This window comes from Centruroides sculpturatus, unplaced genomic scaffold (assembly GCF_000671375.1).
Source record: "Centruroides sculpturatus isolate CEXI.00-Female unplaced genomic scaffold, Cexi_2.0 scaffold619, whole genome shotgun sequence".
Taxonomy (NCBI): Eukaryota; Metazoa; Arthropoda; class Arachnida; order Scorpiones; family Buthidae; genus Centruroides; species Centruroides sculpturatus.
Genome location: NW_019384948.1, coordinates 279,511 through 300,371, shown reverse-complemented (window position 1 = coordinate 300,371; position 20,861 = coordinate 279,511). Strand labels below are relative to the sequence as shown.

The following is a 20,861-nucleotide window of genomic DNA, read 5'->3' as shown; positions in this document are numbered from 1 at the left end:
ATATTAAATAAATCCTATGTAAATTTTGTTATAAATTTTTTATATTTACTTGATAATACGATTATTTTCAAATTCTTCTTGAAGAACACAGGAATGAAATTCACAGTTTTCTAGTCGTATCCACTCTTCTGTAACTACAGGAATTATATCATATCGTCCTACAACTTCTTTACCTTGTCTTGTAAGATCATTTAAACCTATTTCAACATCAGGCATACCTAGAAAAAAATTCGATTAAATAAGAATGAATAATGTTTAAAAAATTTTGAACAAAAATTACTATGGGGCTGTCCATAAATGACATCCACACTGGATAGGAGCGAGCGGGTTAAGACAAGTTGGACAAAGTCAGACAAGGGGAATTGAGCTTCAGTAGATGTTCATTTAATGTATTTTATTATATTTATTTCAAAATTTCTTGTATGTTTCATTTCTATCTATATTACCTATGATTCATAAAGTGATAAAAGTTTTAAGGGAGTTGAGTTTTGTTAGACATTTAAAGAGGGGAGAGGTTACAGAAACTTGGACAAACTGAGACAAGAGAGGGGGGAGTAAAATTTCAAAAAACAAAAAAATGCAGATGTAATTTATGGACAGCCCCTATCCAGAATAAGAAGCTTTTACACATATCAAAAAGTCGGTATTTAAAATTTCTATTAGGGTTTATACAAAAACCGACTTTTTAAAAAACCAGTTTTCAAATCTCAACTTTTCTATGAAACTGGTTTTAACCAGTTTTCGAATTTTCGCTCCCCCAAAAAATGGAAATAAGGAATGTTTACAACTTATTTTAAAACTTTATAATTTATTTAATAATTATAAAATTTCAAAAGTATAACAAAATAAAATTGACCAACATCTATAACAAAACAAAAAAGAAAAAAGGAAATGCTAGATTATTACATTAAACTATAAAATTTACTCCATAGAAAGCCATAAAGAAAAAGGAATAACAATGAATGCTTATAAAATATTATTTTATTTCTTATTTTTCCTAAGAAAATATGATTTTAGAATGCAAAGAACATCTATAGATCTATTGCTCAACCTTGTCCTTATTTTGCACACAAAATTGCCAGAAAACTCTCTCACTTGCTACTGAGCTGGGTTTAATCATTTTTAAAGCATTAAATAATAAATCTAAATTTTTCGTTCTGCTGTTTGTACCCTCTAATACTAAAATCTTTTTTAGTGTCTTAGGGCTGGATAAAGTCACTTCAGGTTCTTGGAGATATTTATGTATTGATTTTTTCATAGTATTTTTTAAAGCTATGGCTTGATTTTCTTCTTTGCCACTTTTTCATTATTGCAGTCATCTTCTATAGAATAATTTGGATATAATCTCAATAATATTTGTCCAGATAACTTAATGATATCAGATTTTGCAGCTAGTAGAAGAAATACGCTAGATGACTTTGTCCAAAAATTCTGTGGATTTTGTAAATAAAGGAGAAGTGTTACTAATCCAATTTGTCTTCTCTCTTGAATTTGTACCTTTACAGCATGTAACAACTTGGAACTAACTTCAAATTTTTCAATTCACATAACAGAAATTCAAATATGCCTTCACTTGTTAATAATAGGACAACAAGATGCAAACTTTGTCATCCTAAGGCAACATATGGTCCTTAAACTTTAAGGAGCTCTACAATTTTACAATACGCTGCTTTGTTCCACATGTGAGAAGCACCGATGTCATTCAAAGCTAAAACAATGCATTTTTTTAAGTGTACAAATCTTTCTATCGTTTTTCCGTTTTTGAACGATTTCTCCCTATTGTAGGGAGAATTGGATGCTAGAATTGGTGTAGGGGGAATTTTTTTGTTTTTCTAGTTGATTTTATGAAACTTAATATTTACAATATTCCTGTTTTATGTCACAATTTTGTGTCAAAACGTTGATGTTTTTAATCAAATATGTTTAAGTCTAGACTCAAAAACTGGTTTTTTAGTTGGGAAACCCCGGTTTTCAAATTATATAAATTTCTTCAAAAAACCAGTTTTTCAAAACTGAGTTTTAAAAATTGACAAACCCTAATTTCTATCTTTACTCTAGTATTGCATTAAGAAACTTTATTCAGAAAAGTAAAAACAATTTAATATATCTAACTACTAAAATTCTTTTTTGTTGTTTAAAAGTATTATGGTCAGAACATTAAGAATTCAGAATAGTTCTGAAGCCAGTAATTTTATCTTGTATAAATAATTACAACTTACTTTTTTCTATACATTTTTAAAAATTGTCACAATATCCCATCCAAACAAAAGTTGGATGGGATGTTTAATACTGATGTAATTTATAACTATGATAATAAATTCTAAAGTATTAAGATAGATTCGTGCTGGAATTGTTCATGTTCAGTCTGTTTTGCCTGTCTTGAACAGTCATTACCATAGGATTCAATATCAATGATGGACGAGATGGTGATATTTGATTCAACAAATTTTTTGACAGAATTATGGCTATCATAAAGAACTTAGGTAAAGATGTAAATAATGCCCAATCAATGAAAAAAACTTACTAGTTATTGGTGAACAACTTATCATTATAGTGTGTCATTAATTCTTTCTTTCAATTTTACAAGCTCTATGATGGCTTTTCTTTTCCACTAGATTTATTACACCATCAATTAGAAACAGGATAATCTTAGTTATTTCTGTGAATCGTCTCATTGTGTTATGATTTTACTGTAAATAAGTTTATAATTGTATTGTTTTAATGGTGCACTTGTTTTTTACTTCATCATTCTATTTTATTGTTTTAATGGTAAAACAGTTGCCAATGTCACAGTTTTAAATGTTATGGTTTTAACAGTTTATTTTTTATGTATATTGTTTGCCTCTCACTGCTATTACTACTTTATGTATAATACCATTATATCTACTCAAACACCTGTAAATTAATAATTATCATCCGTATGTTATCAATCGTCACCATTTCTGTGCTTCTCATAACCATTTACATCACAAAGAGTTGAAAAGGGGCTTAAAGTCCGAAATGCATACTCTAGGACAGCATTTCTCAACCTGGGGGTCGTGAAACAATAATGAAATCATTTTATGAAAAAAATCATTTATTATAAACTTATAAACATTTTACTTACACATGTAAAGAAAAGAAATTAATGTGATGGTTGCATTTGTTTTTCATTTAAAATTTATAATGATTTTAAGATTTATAAAAAAAAAATAATTTAATAAATAAAAAAAATTTACATTTATAATTACAGTCAAAATTCAATTAGTAATAGTAAGGCTTACTGTTATTCCTTTGGGTGGGGGGTCTCAAAATATTAATTTTATTTACATTTACTATTTGGGGGGTCGCGGAGCTAAGAAGGTTGAGAATTGCTGCTCTAGGAAATAAAATGTGATTTTCTAAAGATTGTTCTGTTTCTAGTTGATGGTGAAATAAGTCTAGCAGAAAAGAAAAGCCATCATAGAGCTTGTAAAATTGAATATAAGACTAGACAAGAAGCATATTACAGAATTCTTTCTTTATAATGCATTTTGAAAGTATATTAATACTGTGCTTTCAGAATATATATATTTCATGTTAATATTTTCATTACTGTTATTTTTAAGCACATAATATTGAAAATATGAATTCATTTAAAATGAAAAATATATAATTTTGTGAATAAAGTCATAAAAATCAAGAATAATGAGAAAATCTGCTTTATTTAAGCTCACTCGAGAAATGAATGCTTTTCAGTTTTGTTATTCATGAGCAACAAGACACTGATTGTTGCAGTCATGCAAGGATGAATGGCACATGCAAAATTCCATTTTCATTGATTATCTGCAATAAGGAAGCAAAGGCATTTAAACTGTTTGCTCCAGTATGGACTCTTGGGAAAAAAAGGTTTTCCTTTGGGAATTTAATGAAAAAACAAGGACTTGGAGTTTTTGGGAGCATGTTTTGAAAAAGAAAAAAAGGACATAAAATTGATAATTTAAAAAAAAATTAACAAAAATGGATAATGATAGAAGTTAATTTGTCTGATTTGTTTTATATATATTCACACATTTGGGAGAATTAACAACATGGATACATCAGTTAGTCTGTTTTCTTATTCCATCTTTTTATGCATTTCACCTAAAGGATAAAGAATGAAAATGGATAACAAAACAGACATTAGTATGTCTATTTTGTTATCATATCTTCTTACACACTAGATCAAAAGTCCAAAAGGAAAGTTTACCTACACGGTTAACAAAATAGACATTTTATATATAATTACAATAGTAAGTCTGTTTTATTCTCCCATCTATTTGCAAGCTAGATCTACAGGAAAATTTGCAAAATGATTAAGAAAAAAAGAAAGTTAATTAGTCTGTTTGTCATACCATATATTAANGTTGAAAAATTACATTATGTTATGACCAAATACATTGTTATTTTGTTTACAAAATTTTGACCATTGTATCTTTAGTTATACCTTTATGTAAAATATTATAAAAACATAAAATGTAATAATTTTAGATTCTAGAAATACTTTCAAAATCATAATGTAAATTAGATTTTTTTATAACACGCTAAGATGGCGGCAATGGTGGCCACGTGAAAACGTATTGGTCTTCTAGAAGGAATGCCCGTGTTTGAGGAAGAATCTTCCGATTCCAACTTTCTCTTTTTTTTGTCTGGCTTTTTATTAAAATATTCTTAGAATGAAAAAGAAATTGATGGCAGAAGGGGGGAAAAAACAAAAACTAAGATGAAAAATTGCCACTATTCGCTGAAATGTATTTACAATTTATACATTAAAATATAGCAAAACTGACTTTGTATAGCACTTTTCAAACAAATTATAATAAATATCCTCTGTTTGGCTACTAAACAAATCTATTTCAGATAAATACAATATGTTAATTTGATAACTTACATGTTAATGCCTTACAAATTAGTGAAACAAACTTGTATGGAGTCGATTCTAACCTGTTATATTTTGTTTTGGGATTATTTTTTGTTTCACTTCATTTATTTTGGGGCATTTTATTTCATTAAGGATAGTCAACAACACCTTACCTGGGCAAAATTCTAAATTCCAAACTCATCTTACTATGACGACTGTTTGCAGCAACCTATTGCATCATTGAACCCAGAAACAACATCTTGGGGGAGACTACCACAGGAAGTTAAAAGAATGATCTCCCGCCCCAAACTGTCACCAAAGAAGAATGACGAAAAATTATAAAAGATTAAATGTAAGGGCAATGACATGACCTAAAGAAAAATTACTAGAATTAAACAAATGTTAGCCACTTAAGTATGTAAACAGGGTCGAGTGGGAGTAATCATGTAACATCACCACAACCACACTATAAGAAGGAGGTGAAGCTCAAGATTGAACAAGGTGGAGCTAAAGATCAAGCAAGGTAAAATCAAAGCTTTCAAGTTCCATCGACAGTGTAGAAGTTTCTTGGTGATGGTTAAGTAAAGTTAATTATAAGATTTCCTTGTGAATTTTCAATGGATTTCCATTTCATATTTTTGCTTGTTGGTTTTGTGGAGATAGTTATAAATTAAATTATAACTATCNAATTATTCTCAAAGCTTTTATTTTATTAATAAAATAGATAACAAAAGTGCAGTAATTAAATAACGTAATTAAGTTTACATTATCTTAATGATATCATCATCAGATAATTGGATTAAGAAGAGATATATTTTTTGAAAGAAACTTTTATTTGCACTGCTATCTTTCCCTGCTATTTAGAAGTCCTATAGTAAAAGAATAATACATTCCAATTACCTATTCTTTTTTGAATCATTATAATTTAATTCACATTATGTTTCTAGAAAGTCAATTTGATTTCATTGTTAAATTTCTAAAACTCTAACTTTGTGAATACTGTAATTAAAATAAGTATTAAAATAAATTAGTAAACACTGCACATATAACCAATATCAGCAAGAAGAAGAAACTACAAGAAAGCAAATGTTTTCATCTATATGTAACAAGCATCATCAGACTAATTGACCTTTGCAGTTGTTAAAATTCCCTCTCTCTTTCTCTCTTGTCACCTCTCTTTTAACACATAGATGGCAATCATCTATTCCTAATAACTTTTCTGTTTGTTTTAACAACTGCAAAGATCAGTTACCTTGACAATACACATTAAACATGGATGAAAACATTTGCTTTCTTATAGTTTCTTCTTTTTGCTGGATATTGGTTACAAGTGCAGTGTTTATTAACAGTTTTGAGTAGTTGATTTTAAAATAAATTATCCAAAATATGTCTTTTTAAAAAGTATTTTAATATTTTTTAAACTACTGCTTATAATTCCATGCTTTGCTTGTTATATATAAACCGTTTAAAATACATTAAATTATATAAAAAATTTAATATTTTTTCAAATAATATAATGATACTAAAGTTCTAATAAAGCATAGTATTAATCATAAAATTGATATCCATAATTCAAATTCTATTATTATGCTTTTCAGTATCAAGTACTGTAATTAAATTATATCATAATTGAGTTTTCTTGTAATCAAGATTATTTTTTAATATTATTCTCTAATAATAAACTATAACATTGTGTAGGGAATGGTCACTAAATGTATTTATTGTAAACTTGTGTTCAATTTGGTGTATTAATATTAGTTATATAATTAGTTTTGTATTGTAAATTGAGAAACGGGAATGATTTCCGTTTCGTATAAAAAAAACCACCCTCGAGAGGTGTTGTATGTCACGTACCACCATTTGATGGGTGAGGCTTGTAATTGGTTATTCGCTATTCAACAAAGTCACGTGTAGTTAAATTCCCAGATGGTGGGAGCTTTTAAATAGTGTGTATCATGCCTGGTCAGACAATTTTCCTTGGGATATTTGTTGGAATCAACGATCGAAATTATTGTCTAATGTTATACGACATCTTTATGTACTGTACAGCGCATTGTGTTGTGATGTTTTGTTAATGTTCTTCCATTATGTAATAAAAGGTTAGTGGCACTGTTGACCCCTCGGGGAGTCATTAGAGACGATGACCTTGTTTCACTCTCCCCTTTCCAGCACTGACCTTCTGTGAGTCAATATTGTGTATTGTGTGTATTCTTTGTTATATAACCAGTTATGTGAGTCTAACTTGCTTTTACTAATCTCTCCGACAAGCAATATCTAGTCTAACAATATTCACCTGGACTGGACTCATAAGGACTGATTGAGTGAAAGAGAGAAGGTAAGGGTTATTCGCTCATAGCACGGAAGGCAAGCAGTGGACCAGTAAGGTCGAGCAGAAGGAATCCATCTCCATCGATGTAAGGACACTGCATATGCCCTATACAACAGGGGCACCACTTGGTAGAGAAGATATTTTTCCAACCATTATAGTTATTTTGTTTATGGAAACCCTTTCAACACGTGTTGATATACCTTGTTAGTGTTGTGAACCATCGTGAGATTGTGAATGTGTGAATGTGTTACACACACAGGAACATTGTCTGTAAATATCTTTGTATCCAATTAGGTTAAGTTTGTGTTTTTCCTTGTCTCCTCATATAATTTTTTTATATGTTTTTTGTTATTCTAACAAAATTCGTAATTTTTGTGTCATCACCTTGTTAAGTCCTCACTATTCCTACGCGATAAAAATGTCTAGATTGTTTCGACCATCCAAGACACTACAATTGTAATTTAAACAAATTCTGCAGATATTACAATTTAAATAGCTTATAAACTAATTATAGTTTTATTAATATAAATCTGAATGAATAGAAAAATTAATTACATGAAAAATGTAGTGTGCTATTACTATTTTTCAGTTTAGACTTAAAGTGAAATTATACCACAATGTTCATTATTCAATTTAAATAAAGAATGAAAAATGAACATTTTAATTTTTTATTTCCAAAATTTTAATCATCTGAAATATTAAATAAATCCTATGTAAATTTTGTTATAAATTTTTTATATTTACTTGATAATACGATTATTTTCAAATTCTTCTTGAAGAACACAGGAATGAAATTCACAGTTTTCTAGTCGTATCCACTCTTCTGTAACTACAGGAATTATATCATATCGTCCTACAACTTCTTTACCTTGTCTTGTAAGATCATTTAAACCTATTTCAACATCAGGCATACCTAGAAAAAAATTCGATTAAATAAGAATGAATAATGTTTAAAAAATTTTGAACAAAAATTACTATGGGGCTGTCCATAAATGACATCCACACTGGATAGGAGCGAGCGGGTTAAGACAAGTTGGACAAAGTCAGACAAGGGGAATTGAGCTTCAGTAGATGTTCATTTAATGTATTTTATTATATTTATTTCAAAATTTCTTGTATGTTTCATTTCTATCTATATTACCTATGATTCATAAAGTGATAAAAGTTTTAAGGGAGTTGAGTTTTGTTAGACATTTAAAGAGGGGAGAGGTTACAGAAACTTGGACAAACTGAGACAAGAGAGGGGGGAGTAAAATTTCAAAAAACAAAAAAATGCAGATGTAATTTATGGACAGCCCCTATCCAGAATAAGAAGCTTTTACACATATCAAAAAGTCGGTATTTAAAATTTCTATTAGGGTTTATACAAAAACCGACTTTTTAAAAAACCAGTTTTCAAATCTCAACTTTTCTATGAAACTGGTTTTAACCAGTTTTCGAATTTTCGCTCCCCCAAAAAATGGAAATAAGGAATGTTTACAACTTATTTTAAAACTTTATAATTTATTTAATAATTATAAAATTTCAAAAGTATAACAAAATAAAATTGACCAACATCTATAACAAAACAAAAAAGAAAAAAGGAAATGCTAGATTATCACATTAAACTATAAAATTTACTCCATAGAAAGCCATAAAGAAAAAGGAATAACAATGAATGCTTATAAAATATTATTTTATTTCTTATTTTTCCTAAGAAAATATGATTTTAGAATGCAAAGAACATCTATAGATCTATTGCTCAACCTTGTCCTTATTTTGCACACAAAATTGCCAGAAAACTCTCTCACTTGCTACTGAGCTGGGTTTAATCATTTTTAAAGCATTAAATAATAAATCTAAATTTTTCGTTCTTCTGTTTGTACCCTCTAATACTAAAATCTTTTTTAGTGTCTTAGGGCTGGACAAAGTCACTTCAGGTTCTTGGAGATATTTATGTATTGATTTTTTCATAGTATTTTTTAAAGCTATGGCTTGATTTTCTTCTTTGCCACTTTTTCATTATTGCAGTCATCTTCTATAGAATAATTTGGATATAATCTCAATAATATTTGTCCAGATAACTTAATGATATCAGATTTTGCAGCTAGTAGAAGAAATACGCTAGATGACTTTGTCCAAAAATTCTGTGGATTTTGTAAATAAAGGAGAAGTGTTACTAATCCAATTTGTCTTCTCTCTTGAATTTGTACCTTTACAGCATGTAACAACTTGGAACTAACTTCAAATTTTTCAATTCACATAACAGAAATTCAAATATGCCTTCACTTGTTAATAATAGGACAACAAGATGCAAACTTTGTCATCCTAAGGCAACATATGGTCCTTAAACTTTAAGGAGCTCTACAATTTTACAATACGCTGCTTTGTTCCACATGTGAGAAGCACCGATGTCATTCAAAGCTAAAACAATGCATTTTTTTAAGTGTACAAATCTTTCTATCGTTTTTCCGTTTTTGAACGATTTCTCCCTATTGTAGGGAGAATTGGATGCTAGAATTGGTGTAGGGGGAATTTTTTTGTTTTTCTAGTTGATTTTATGAAACTTAATATTTACAATATTCCTGTTTTATGTCACAATTTTGTGTCAAAACGTTGATGTTTTTAATCAAATAATTAATTAATTTATATGTTTAAGTCTAGACTCAAAAACTGGTTTTTTAGTTGGGAAACCCCGGTTTTCAAATTATATAAATTTCTTCAAAAAACCAGTTTTTCAAAACTGAGTTTTAAAAATTGACAAACCCTAATTTCTATCTTTACTCTAGTATTGCATTAAGAAACTTTATTCAGAAAAGTAAAAACAATTTAATATATCTAACTACTAAAATTCTTTTTTGTTGTTTAAAAGTATTATGGTCAGAACATTAAGAATTCAGAATAGTTCTGAAGCCAGTAATTTTATCTTGTATAAATAATTACAACTTGCTTTTTTCTATACATTTTTAAAAATTGTCACAATATCCCATCCAAACAAAAGTTGGATGGGATGTTTAATACTGATGTAATTTATAACTATGATAATAAATTCTAAAGTATTAAGATAGATTCGTGCTGGAATTGTTCATGTTCAGTCTGTTTTGCCTGTCTTGAACAGTCATTACCATAGGATTCAATATCAATGATGGGCGAGATGGTGATATTTGATTCAACAAATTTTTTGACAGAATTATGGCTATCATAAAGAACTTAGGTAAAGATGTAAATAATGCCCAATCAATGAAAAAAACTTACTAGTTATTGGTGAACAACTTATCATTATAGTGTGTCATTAATTCTTTCTTTCAATTTTACAAGCTCTATGATGGCTTTTCTTTTCCACTAGATTTATTACACCATCAATTAGAAACAGGATAATCTTAGTTATTTCTGTGAATCGTCTCATTGTGTTATGATTTTACTGTAAATAAGTTTATAATTGTATTGTTTTAATGGTGCACTTGTTTTTTACTTCATCATTCTATTTTATTGTTTTAATGNAGGGATCACCGCAAGCCAAGATGGTCTCCCTTCTCCAGTGACAACAGACTAGCCGGCAAATATTTTACCTTTGTGTTTGTGCTCATCGCAACCTGCCTCAGCAATGCAACCAGCCTGGATAGCCTGGCAAGGTTGTACGGTTAACTTTCTTTCTTTTATACGCGCTAGCCTAGTGGTTCAGGCCACTTGTCACTCTTTTGTTCCCCTGGACCAGTATAACTAATACTAGGTCTTCAGCGTCCCCCCAAGCTGGGGTTCATGTTATGTTATATTATGTTTTGTTCATTCTAAATTGTCATATACATTTGTATTCGCTAAGTTCGGTTGTTCGGTTAACTTTCTTTCTTTTATACGTGCAAGCCTAGTGGTTCAGGCTACTTGTCCCTCTTTTGTTCCCCTGGACCAGTATAACTAATACTAGGTCTTCAGGGTCTCCCCAAGCTGGGGTTCATGTTATGTTATGTTATGTTTTGTTCGTTCTAAACTGTCATGTACATTTGTATTCGCTAAGTCGCGAGTTGTCTACTGTGATCTTTGTTTAATCCGCGATCTGTTGTACTCTACAAATTGGAGCAGTTTCATTGTTTTTCTTCAGGCATGTACCTACATTTTGTATTACATTCATTTGTGTTCCAATAAACGGTGCAGGGTGCTGGATGCTCACAAATCTCTTCACACTTTCCTATCATACTTACCCCATCTTCCCCTCCCCCCTCTCTTATCCTCTTCTCACTTCTCTTCTAAGGCTAAGCCTCTGGTACGGCCTTCTTAACTTTTACAGAGAGAGTCATCACAGATAGAAACTGAATTGGCTCAGGCACTGAACAAACATGTGGTCGGTTCCTTACCTGTTTTGGCAACCATCTTGGCTCAAAAACAGTGCCCTCTGTTGGATTTGGGCTTGCCAATACACTAGGGCTTTGATTAAGATATGGTTTAGCTGTATATCTACTATAGTTCTGGACAAAGGCTAGAGTGATTTGTTGCCAATTACAGCAGTCCTAGTTCGTTTACTCTCCCTCATTTTACATACTGTAAAAAAGTGATCCTTTCTTTTTATATCTGTTACAATTTTTGTTCTGAGCAGCTATTGGAAAGGTGATTCACATAACCACAATGAAGACACTTCCATTCAAGTGGCAGCTAACGTGTGTGGGGTTGAAGTAATATCTGAGATTGTTTAGATTGTCTTTTTTAGGTTCTTTTTGAGTGGAAATCCTAATAGCATTTACTGTACTGGTATTGGAGACAAAGGTTTCCAACTGGATACGAACAGAATCTAAAGCATGGGCACGTGACAAGGCTTCCTTGAGTTTTAAAGTATAACTTTCTAAAAGATGTTGAATCTGAGGGAATAACAACCCAGCAATAAAAGTAGTGTGTACATATTCAATTTTATACTCTTCAGCAGAGACAGAAAATAAGTTTCAGTCCTTGTTTAATTCCCTGAGGTTCTGATAATATAGGTCAACTTGAAGATAAGCCCAGTGTTACTTGGACAAAAGTAACAACAAACATCAAGATTATTAGATTATTTCGTACTTCTAATCATTCTATTATATTATATTAAAGTATTTGATTTATATAACTACAAAGTTTACCTTATGTAAGGGTTTATCACACCAAGTGACCAATCTAACACATTTTTAAAATTCTTTATTCCTCTACTGTACACAATTTAAAGAATCTTAAAAATGTGTTAATTGGACACTTGGTGTGATAAACCCTTACATAAGATAACCTTTGTAGTTAATATATCTTATAGTATTTGATTTATGTGTGTTATAATATGTAACAAACATTAAAATGAAAACCATATGAAGGATTATTGGACAATACATCATAAGGCCCCCTCTCAATGTTTATGTGGTTCACAGAAGGCGATTTAATTTCTTTCGATCGATATTTAGATCTCAACAGAAAGAAAATTAAATACGTAGTTTTTAAAATCACTGGTATAGTTTTAATATGGCCCTGGGAGAATCGCCAGAATTTTTTAACTTGTAAAGGGGTCGCGTATTCAAGAAGGTTGAAAAACACTGCTTTAATACATAGGAAGGATTTGTTTCACTGCAAAGTCTATGGAGAACCTTTTCCATTTGATTGGACGATAAATTTATTACACTCCTTTCTGAAGGCAAAGTATGTCCAAAAAGGAACCACCATTTATTTATCTCGTGTTCCTGACTACACACTTTCTTGGCGACTGACCTTTCTTTTTAGGCTACTGGTTGCCAGAAGTTTAAAAAGTCCTTTTAAAAACACAAAAAATAGTAGCCTAAAAGAAAGGTCAGTCACCAAGAAAGTGTGTAGTCTGGAACACGAGATAAATAAATGGTGGTTCCTTTTTTTGGATGAACTTTGTCTTCAGAAACTTAAAATCTTTTTATTACATTTTGAATTTGTGCTAACTTTATTTCATTATTGTACATATTCAGGCTTAGAAGAAAATAGATTTTTTTTGTTATTATGTATAGTAATTATTTTGAGTTTTTGATTTATTAACAATTTTTCGTTACTTATTGCCAACAAGAAAACATTCCCATTACAGTTAAATGAAGAAAAATGTAAAAAGTACTTGTTTGAAATACTTAATTTTTGCTATTCCAGTTACCTCCCTCCTTTCTTGTTGAAGAAAAAAAGGAATAATTTGCATAAAACTCTGAATTAATGTCACATGATGTTTATTAGCTAAATTACTAGTAATTCTGAAAGCTCTCAAATAGAAAAAAAGAGCATGGAAAATGCATAAAAAAAACTCTTAAAGGGGTTTGAAAAATTCTAAAATACAATGTTTTAAAATAATTAAAAACTGAGTTTGCCAACTTGTGCACCCAAGTCAGAACAGAAGAGAGATGAAGATTCATATGTGGGTGTGGCAGACACCAAGACAGACTCAACAGTTACAAAAAAATCATTCCAATTTATTTATACTAAAAAGGCTTAAGGAAACTAGTTTCCCTGATATTCTCTTAGGACTCTTCTGTTTTCCTTGAAAGGTGTCCAAGAGAGAAGGATCTTTCCATTGTTCAATGGCCCTGGAGAAATGTTGTTGGTGGTCCAGAGAAGCGATGATGTCAATCTGAGAGAGATAGTTGAGAAATTAAAGACACAACCAAGAAAGGTGTGAAGCTTAGGGAAATTGCAGGAACTTCTCTCATCTTTGAAATTCAGAGTTTTTATTATTTTCTGTTCCTGATCATCCATTCCAATTGGTTGCTTTACTTCATTCTCACTTTCTAAGTGGTTGGTCAGTCAATATTAAGTGTAACAAGATCTTAGATCATAGGATCAGTCAAAATCAACATTTCATTTGATCCCAACAGAGATAGTTGATCATGGGACTTACATTGTCTAATTTTCCTTTGTCGTGACTCTGAGAAAAGGTTTTTTTTTCCATTATTATTATTTTTTCCTTTTGTGGAAAAATATAGTAAATATTAACAAATTTAGTGGGTTCTGGGACATTTCCAGAGCCTCATGAAACTAAATTGAGGTTTGGCATTCTATAGTTTAGTTTGAGAATAGATAGCAAAGTGAATGACGTTGAGAATGGATAATAAAACAGAAGAATGCTGAGAAATTACAATTCAGTTGAGTTCCAATAAACCAGATTTTTGTCATTAATTAAGGAATTTTGGAGTTGTTTTATTATGAAAATCGAGAAATTTCACAAGGGTTTTAAAAGTACTGAAAATCATTAAAACTAAATTTTTCAAGATTTTAAGACTTAGAAATTCCTCATCTAATGAAACTAAACTATCTGCTACAATATAATATACAAGGAAATAAAAATATTAGAAATGCTGCAAAAAGCCTTTAGTGACAGTAGTCTATCAAAAATGAAAGTTTTCAAGTGGTACAGATATTCAAGGAAGGTGGAGAATATGTTAATTTTAATAGACTATCCACTTCAGTTGATGAACAACATGTCACTCAAGTCACAGACTTTGTGCTCAATGAGTGTTGTTTAACAATTAGGGGCATTATCTTTTGGACCTTATCAAGCAATTTTAAAAGATCATTTGGTTTGCAGCACATTGATTCTCGAGTCATTCTGAAAACATTGAATTTTTTCAAAAACATCATATTCAAGTGGCCAAGGAAACGTTTTCTCAAGTCAAATCATTCTTAAAACACAACATTACAGATGACGAAACATGGATCTACACTTTTGTCACTGAAACAGCTCAACAATCATGATTGGCACTTGAAAGGTGAAGCAAGATCATGTCAAAGTCAGTCAAAAATCAAGGTTGTGTTGACTGTTTTCTTTGATTTTTTTGTGGTGTTGTGCATCATTTTTTGAATCAATTCATAGAAAATGGCAATTTGTGGCAAGAAAACTCATGGATTTTGCACCACAATAATGCATTTGCTCACAATGCTGTTGGTTGTCGGTGAGCTTTTGGCCAAAAATTCAATAAATACAGTTCTGCAAGCTCCATGGTCACTGTTTTGTGCCAATTGATGCCATAAAACAAAATTCACTGTAAGTCCTGAAGGGATTTCACATAAACAACTTTAAAACATGTTTCAAGGATTGGAAAAAATGTTGGCATAAGTGCATTGCAGTGGGAGGGGATTACTTTGAAGGGGACAAAATAAATTTTGATGAATAAATTCAGTCTTGTGTTTTATTGAACCATTCCCAATACTTTTTGATCACAGGGGTACAGTATAAAAAAGTAGTTTAAAAGGTTAAAATAATAAAAATATAATATGTAATTTAAAATTTAATATTCTTTCTTTACCTGTGATGAAAGCAAGGAAGAAAATTCGTACACGTGCTAACTGTTTGCACACATGGCCTGTTTTATCTTGATAAACATAAAATTCATCTTGGACTGTAACTTGCACTTCTTCTGTTTTATATGTTAAAGATCGATCCCTGTGTATTGTAAGATGAAACAAAGCATCTTCCACAATCTTTAAAAATAAAAAAAATTAAATTATATTCTATAATTTTTACAAAATCTTATATTATATAAAATTTAATAATTATTTAATATGTGAAACTAGATTAATATATGTTAATATTATACTGTAAACTCTTAAAAGAATGGTATTGTAGGAACTTGGTTAGTGCTACTCTTTTGAATTTAGAATTATTTCAAAAGTTTTAATAAAACAATGAATACTTTCAATAATGAATGACATCAAAAATGAATAAAATAAGCTTTTTTTGTGTTATTATCTGTTAAGGTAACAAAAATGTACATATTTCAATAACAGTATTAACATATTTTCAAATTTATATATGGAATTAATTAATTATTCAGCATCTTTTTCAATTCTTTATTAAAATTCCTGTTTTTGTTTTTAAAATATTGATTTTATCTATTTATATTGTTTTAAATTGATATTTGTTTCATTTTAAGCTATAAATTTCTTTTTTTCGAGTAATATTTTTTTATGATAGTCTAATAAAATATAAAATATTTTTAATTAGGAATTTTTTATAATTTATAATTTTTATGCCATTATTAGTTTGAAAATGAATGAAATCAAGTTAACTAAAAATATATGAAGATATGAAGTATTCTGATAGCTAATACAATATGTTAGATTCATTTATTCAGTAACATTAATGGCATGTAATGTGATAAAAGTCTATAGAATTTTTAAAATATTTATTAAACTATTAAATTGTGGTGTTTAAAATTTAAAAAAAAAATTAAAATTATTTTATTAATGAAACAATACAAGTAAAATATTAGTAGATTATTATTTTACAGATATATTCTGTTTTCAACAATTAATATAAATTATAAAATACCTGAACAAATGTCTTGATATCTGAATAGCACTGAGTTCCCAATTTCAATAATTGGGAAACTTGAGGTGCATGTTCCAATGGAAGACCAAGTTTGGCTATCTGCCCAACACTTGTAATATGTCCTTGCATCACCTTGCTTATCTGGCCAGGTCGTACTCCTACCCTTTCTCGATAAAATATGTACTGCAGTTTTACAGTAAAGATTTTACCATAAGCATCAAATTGTTGAGCTCCTATCTCTGAGAGTGAATAACAAGCCTAAATAAAATAAACTGATTAGATTTATATCATTATTAATTTCATTTAAATTCATTTTATAATGTTTTCCAATAGTTATTAAAGCAATATATGCATGCATAAAATTTTTAATTTAAAGTATATAAATATGAGATAAATTGGATATTTAATACCTTGAATGAGGGAACAATTCATGCACCATTAATATAATATATTTATCCCAATTTTAATCAAAATATTTTAGTTATTAATTATTAATATTTGATGATAAGATAATTTCAAATCCTAACTTTATAACAAATTCTGTATATTATATTCTTTCATCATCAAACTGTCATTTATAATCAGCATTAACACCTCAAATAATCCACGATTTTATTTACAAATATCTAGCCTATTTTTTTAGATGAATAAGACTGAACTGTCATAGATTAAAAATTTAATAAAAGCTTTTCATCTTTGAGTTACAGATATTCAAATTATAAATTTTCAAAGATAAAAATGTAAGAAAGTAAGAATGAATAAAAAATTCAAAAACTTGCAAATTCTGTCAATTTATTATTGTAAAAATTTCTGTTCACAGTAAAGCAGAAGCAACTGACTGGATGGCCAAGGTGGTTAAGGCATTATCCTACAACTCTGGATCCTCTCCACCATGGAATTGAATCCAGATGATTGAAAAACCTTATGAATTTTTGAGGGAGTAGTCTAGGGTTGCCAATCATCCTCCATTAAATTGTATTATCCTCATGTCCTCTGTTTATTTGAGTACAATTTTAATTGTTTGTTTTTGTTTAAGTTTATTATCTCTGAAATATTCCCAACAGATGACATTCCAATATTTTATTTTCTTATTCTAAAGTAACAGTTTTGTCATTTTTCACTCACTAGAGTATCAGAAAGAAAAAGACACTATTAATCACAGTTAGACAAACAAATAAAATTCAGGGACTCAGAGTGGCATTTTGTAAAACTCAGTAATTCTAGCATTGAGTTTAAAACAGTATTTATTTTCTATTTAACACTTTATAATTTACAATTTAACAAATATTTAATACAAACTATTTTGTTATACAGTAAATGTTTTCTGTTATGCAATGTCTGTGCAATGTCTTTTTTTGTACAAGGAAGCTGGCAACCCTAATTAGTCTATTCCAGAATTTTGTGAACCATCCCTCACTAGCTGGCTGCCCCATTGTGGGTCTAGCCAAATCCATGAGCTGAAAAAGAACCTATTAGTGCCCACAGAGTGGAATGAGTCTAAAAACTAGAACAAGTGCAAGCTGCTATAAAATATTTTAAGATAAAATTCTTCTGAATCAATGATGAGAACAATATTGACACTATTGTTTTAGTGATGGCCAGATGGCCGAGTGGTCAAGGTGGCAGCCTACCACTCTGCGGGACCTGGGATCAAATCTGAACAGGTTGAAAAATCCCGGAAATTTTTCAGGGTGGTCTGTCTGGATATGTCAGGCTTTGTCCCTCACCACCCAGCTGCTCCATTGTGGGCCTGGCCGAATCCATATTGGGCCTGCTAAAAAGAGGCCCTCTTAGTGCCCACAGGGCAGAGAGACTTTAAAAAAATATCATTTTAGTGAATGGTACTGTAAAATGGGGTAACTTTAGCCAATTTTTTCAAAAAAATAGGATTAAAACTAATACACATAGAATTACAATTAATATATTAAATAATAATAATAATCCCACAGTATCATACACTCGTGATAGAAAAGTTTTCATTTTTAAATCATGCAATTTATTTTCTTAAAAATTATGTGATGGCTACATCACATAATTTACGATGGAATGAATATGTCCTGACTTTGAAAAGTGTATTTTATAATGCATTTAACTCTCTATGAGTTGAATATGACCATAAAAAATATATTTTTAAAGCTTTTTACATTATTTTATTTACATTATTGTTTTAAAATTTAAAACTATACAAACAAAATTTAACAAATTATTTATTCAAGATAAAATGACATTAGAAATAGGATTATAAAATAATTATTACAGACAAAAATATTACCGAGATTATTTTTCTCGTAACATTAACAAAAATATTTTTGTCATAAAAATCAATTTTTATCAAAATTGTTTAACAAAAATTTGTATTACAAAATTATATACATTTAAAAGAGATTGGTATGTTTTTACCAATGCTTTTTTATTTCAAGGATTGAAAACATCCCTCATCTGTTAAGATCTTTTGGTTCTTGTATAACCTAAATTATATTTCTATTTTTGTAGTAGGATATATCTTTCTTAGTAAGAATCTAATTCTAAATCACTTCTAATAAGAATTGCTGATTATTATTTTGGTAACTATGGCATCTTTAGAGTCTACTCTCAATATTTTTTTGGAAATTTTGAACCCTGTTACATTTTCCAGGTTAATAATGCTGTCTGGTTCATTACCATCCTCTGTATGTGCCAAATTCTTGTAAAACTTCTATAGTTTCAGTTGAAATTGTACCTCTTCCTGCTATGATATATGCATATGTTCATATAGCTACTTTCTTTTTGCATTGTAAAAATCCTTTTATAAAATCATATCCAGGTAAATTATCTTTAAGCCAACAAATTTTTGCTCCTTTATGACATGTCATAATTCAGTTGTAATAGGTAATCCAAATTCTGATGCCATAATAATATGGTCATTAATGATTTTTTCCTCTACTGTGGTCAAAACTGTCTGAATGCCTTTCAAAGGATGGTTTCCATTAATTTTATTTTAAAAAGTTATCCTTGCAATGTTGAAGTAAAAACTATCTTCTTGTTGTGACATTCTACCAGATTTGATAGCTTCAACTGCAGTTTGTATTGCTTGTTTACTATGAACAGCATACCATATCATCTTGTCCCATTTTTAGGCATGTAATGCCTTGGCATTATTTCTAAAAATATAATAACATTGTTTTTAACATAATAAATATAATAATTCATTTATATAATACTCAAAACAATCAAAAACTAATCTTTTCAGTAGTCTGTTGATTACTTCTTATTGCAGGCTACTGTGATGGAAAACAGCACTACCCTATCTACAACTTTTTATTGCAGGTGAATATGGCCAATGATGGCCACATTCACCTTACAGAGTAGCTTTCATAATATAATAGCAATTGAAAAACTAATTACTGTATGCTTTGTTTTTTTAAATTGAAACTAGAGGCATTTAGCAAAATAGAGACTCAAATGCATTTACCTTTTTTTCCAAGATCAACTTTTCAGAGGTTAATTTTTGTGATCATTATAGTGACATATAAAAAGTAATTATCAATACAAAAATAAATGTATTCAAAAATATTTTTGATGTAATTTTTTCTATAAACAAAATTGATATCCAATTTTAAAAATTCAACTATGTTACAATTATTTTATACTCCAAGAGTTGTAGGAATTTATTATTATTGTTTAATATTTAGGACAAAATCACCACATTTTACAGTAAATTAAAAATTTTAGTGATAGCTGAGATTTAACACATTATTTTTTAAATTAACCCTCTCTACTTTATACAGTCTGTCTCAGACTTGCACAAGAGATACATTCCATTTTCTAAGTTGAATTTTATGTAACTAAGGAATGATTAAAAATTATATATTACTTTATCCCTGATATTCCAAACTTATAAAAAGCACATAATATTATCAGAAGAAACATATTATATATCATAAAAATTAAAAACCATATCTAGAGACAATAGTGAGATATTAAAGCCAAATAGTTGTCAGATTAGATCAGGCTATATTGCTGCTACTGTTAATGATAGTGTTACCATCCATCCGGTTTTCACCCGGACAGTCCAGGAATTGACTCACCATCCAGGTAAACTATTAATTTTGTCTGGGAATTTAGTAGAAATTGTGAAATTATGATGAAACAAAGTTCTTGCAAATATTTTTACAAATTTACACTATTTTAACAGCGAAAGAACTCACATTCATTGAAACTCATCTGCAATTCTGCCATGTTAGTCTGTTTATGCCAACATGTAGACCAACATGCAACCTGTCGACCTTTTTTTTTTTTTTGTTTTTTTTTGTTTTTGCATGTATGATTGTACATGTCTCTCCAATATCCAATACAGCCTAAGTCATAGCTTTTGAAAATTACTGACCCAGACGGCAGGTCAGGTTTGTTCGAACAGAACTTCCTGATGCATGCAC

General features: G+C 29.5%; 1 protein-coding gene across 5 annotated transcripts in view; it reads right to left on the bottom strand.

Annotated features, from left to right (window-relative positions):
* The window catches only part of LOC111632234 (protein stoned-B-like), a 110,674-nt gene that overhangs the window by 33,806 nt on the left and 56,007 nt on the right, over positions 1 to 20,861 (bottom strand). For 4 of the 5 annotated variants that reach the window (XM_023376615.1, XM_023376612.1, XM_023376613.1 and 1 more), the window contains exons 3-5: positions 16,447 to 16,704; positions 15,422 to 15,596; positions 7,913 to 8,100 (exon numbers count right to left, since the gene is read on the bottom strand). In XM_023376615.1, the coding sequence (XP_023232383.1) occupies positions 7,928 to 8,100; positions 15,422 to 15,596; positions 16,447 to 16,704 (606 nt within the window). In that variant the 3' untranslated portion in view covers positions 7,913 to 7,927. Of the gene's footprint in view, positions 1 to 7,912; positions 8,101 to 15,421; positions 15,597 to 16,446; positions 16,705 to 20,861 lie in introns of those variants that run through there. The other variant, XM_023376616.1, reaches the window with a different exon arrangement.